The 2434-nt window shown below is 64.3% G+C and overlaps 1 protein-coding gene across 1 annotated transcript in view; it reads right to left on the bottom strand.

Moving 5' to 3' along the window:
- Window positions 1–1295: 1295 nt before the first annotated feature.
- The window catches only part of ELFN1 (extracellular leucine rich repeat and fibronectin type III domain containing 1), an 8860-nt gene continuing 7721 nt past the window's right edge, over window positions 1296–2434 (bottom strand). Inside the window, 1 exon segment of the mRNA XM_025049572.1 lies at window positions 1296–2427. Coding sequence (XP_024905340.1) covers window positions 2253–2427 — 175 coding nt within the window. The 3' untranslated portion in view covers window positions 1296–2252.

Raw genomic sequence — 2434 nt, 5'->3', positions numbered from 1 at the left:
ACGCGCGGGGCCCGGGCTCCGCGTCCTGACTGGCACGAGTGTGCGCGTCCTCTGCACGTGTGCCTTTGCCGCTGCAGCTGGGACCTTCACGCACGGGCACGATGACCTGTGCATCTGTGTCCCTGGAACGGCCCGGGGTCGGGCCGTCCACGCTGCCTTTGTCCAGCCCCAGGATGGGTGCCCTGTCCAGTCGGCACCCCACACCCGCCCCTCCTTGTGCCCTCTCCAGGCCCTGGGCCCTCCCCTCAAAGCCCTGCTCGGTCGCAGCATTCCCGGCGGTGACGTGTCCCTCCCACACACCTGGCCTTCTGGCCGGGTGCCCCGCCTGCCTCGGGCAGTAGCCTCTGTACTGTGCCTGTTGTTCCGATGCCCTATAAGTAGCCAACTCTGTCCTCCCAGTGATGAAGCAGCCGACCGAGGCGGCCTGGGCCTGCGTCTGTCCCGTGGCCGGGACTGGCCATGTTCCCCTGTGACCTGGGGAGAGGCGGGCCCCTCCCTGGGCCTCCACCCACCAGCCCTGGGGCCCCCTCTCCCTGGCCCCTGCCCAGTCAGGCTGGGAAGCCCTGGTCCCCACTCATGCCGTCCTGGGTCTGTCAGACTGGGTGGAGGGGGCGGGATGGGGCCCCCCAGGCTGTCAGTGGGAGGGGTCTCGGGTGGGCACAGTGACACCACCTGTGGGCAGGTGGACGAGAGGGCCCAGGAATGACATCTCCTCAAAGCCTTGCTCGGGCTCCTGAGGGTAGGATGAGAGGGGCCATGGCTTTGGTGGCACGAAGCATGGGGGCTGGCCGGACAGGGACCTCCTTGGGCTGGTGTGGGGCCCGTCGTCTCGGAGCTGTTCTGTGCGGTTTGCCGGTGCTGAGACCACAGCGGGCTGGGCGGGGGGTCCACACAGGCAGCTGGCTCGGGGCTGCAGCATCCCTGGGGCTGAGGAGTGGGGGGGTCTCAGGGCATGTTCCCTGGGGGTGGCTCCAGCCATTGCAGGGGGCCACCCACACCCCTGTCACCTCTGTCCACAGGCCCACTCACACCCACTCAGCTCCTGGCTTTGTGACACAGCTGGTCCCACGCAGACACATACAGCCACGGGACCGACCCCGAGCCCCTCTGGCACCGTCCCTCACACCTCCCGCAGCTCCTGCTCCCCTCACACAGCTCTCGCCGCCACAGCCACTGGACAGTCTCCCGCCCGGCACTGGCTGCCGACCGCCCCCCCCCCGTGCCCCGACACGACGAACCCCCGATCCCTCCCTGAACCCCGCAGTGAAAAGCCAGGACGAACAAGTGTGTGTTTTTCCTTTGCAGAGTGTTTTTTTAGTAGACATAGCCTTTTTTCTCTTTCTTGTTTTACAGCAAACATTGCAAATATAGAAATATTTTTTCTGTACAGTAGGGTGACAACAGCATACAGTAGGGACTGGGCTGGAGCGCACACCGCAGCCCGGGCCCCTTCCCGCGACACCCTGCCCCCCTCAAGTCCCCAGGGCTCCAGGACGTCCCAGAGGCCACTCAGCCCCCTGCACCCACACTTCCCCGCTCGGGTGGCCTCCAGAGGTGGCAGCGAAGAGACAGACTGAGCAGGGCCCACAGAAAACCACGGACGGAGGAGGCCATGCGAGGGGCCCGGCGGCCACGCTCCCCACGTCGGTGTCCCGTGTGTTTCTAAGAGAACTTTACATTTATTATATTTAAAAAAAAAAGAGAGAGGAAAAAGAGAGAAGGCAGAGAAGACTCAAAAGAGGAAGATACTGAAAAACCCTCCCCCGCCCCATCCCTAAGACACAGTTTTCTGAAGTCCCTTTGTGTGTGTGTGTGCGCGTGCCTGGTGGGAGCCGGTGTGTGTGTGCGTGTGTGTGTGTGCGCGCGCGTGTGTGTGTGTGCGCGCGCGCGTGTGTGTGTGCGCGCGCGCGCGTGTGTGCGTGCGTGTGTGTGTGTGCGCGTGTGTAGACAGGCTGCTCACACTGGTGAGAACTGTCCCCTTTCTGGTCACTGTCCGTGCCCCTCCCGCTTTCTCTGTGGGGCCCAGGTTTCAGCTACGGCCGTGTGTGTGGTTTGTGTGTGTGTGTGTGTGTGTGTGTGTGTATGTGTGTGCACGTGCGCACATGTGTGCTGTTGTGTGCATGTGCGTGCGTGTGCATGTGTACTGTGCGTGTGCGTGTGCGTGTGCCCCAGTCTGGTTACGAGTAGCTGCAGTGGTCTGGTGTCCTTTTTGGTCCAGTGGCGTCACGGGCGTCGGGCACCGTGGCCGGGGCTCAGGACTTGTGCTGGGCCGACACGCCCTTCCAGTAGTCCAGGATGTCGTGCAGGTCCTCGTCCTTGGCGAACTGGACCTTCTTGCGCAGCGCGTGGCCGGCCGCCACGAACTCCTCGTCGTGCTTGTGCCGCCGGCGGCTCAGGCGGAGGCGCCCCCAGATGCTGTGGGGGGCCCTGCAGG

Source organism: Pteropus alecto, unplaced genomic scaffold, assembly GCF_000325575.1.
Source record: "Pteropus alecto unplaced genomic scaffold, ASM32557v1 scaffold56, whole genome shotgun sequence".
Lineage (NCBI taxonomy): Eukaryota > Metazoa > Chordata > Mammalia > Chiroptera > Pteropodidae > Pteropus > Pteropus alecto.
Note: the sequence above shows the minus strand (reverse complement) of the source record. Positions and strands in the feature narration are given on the sequence as shown.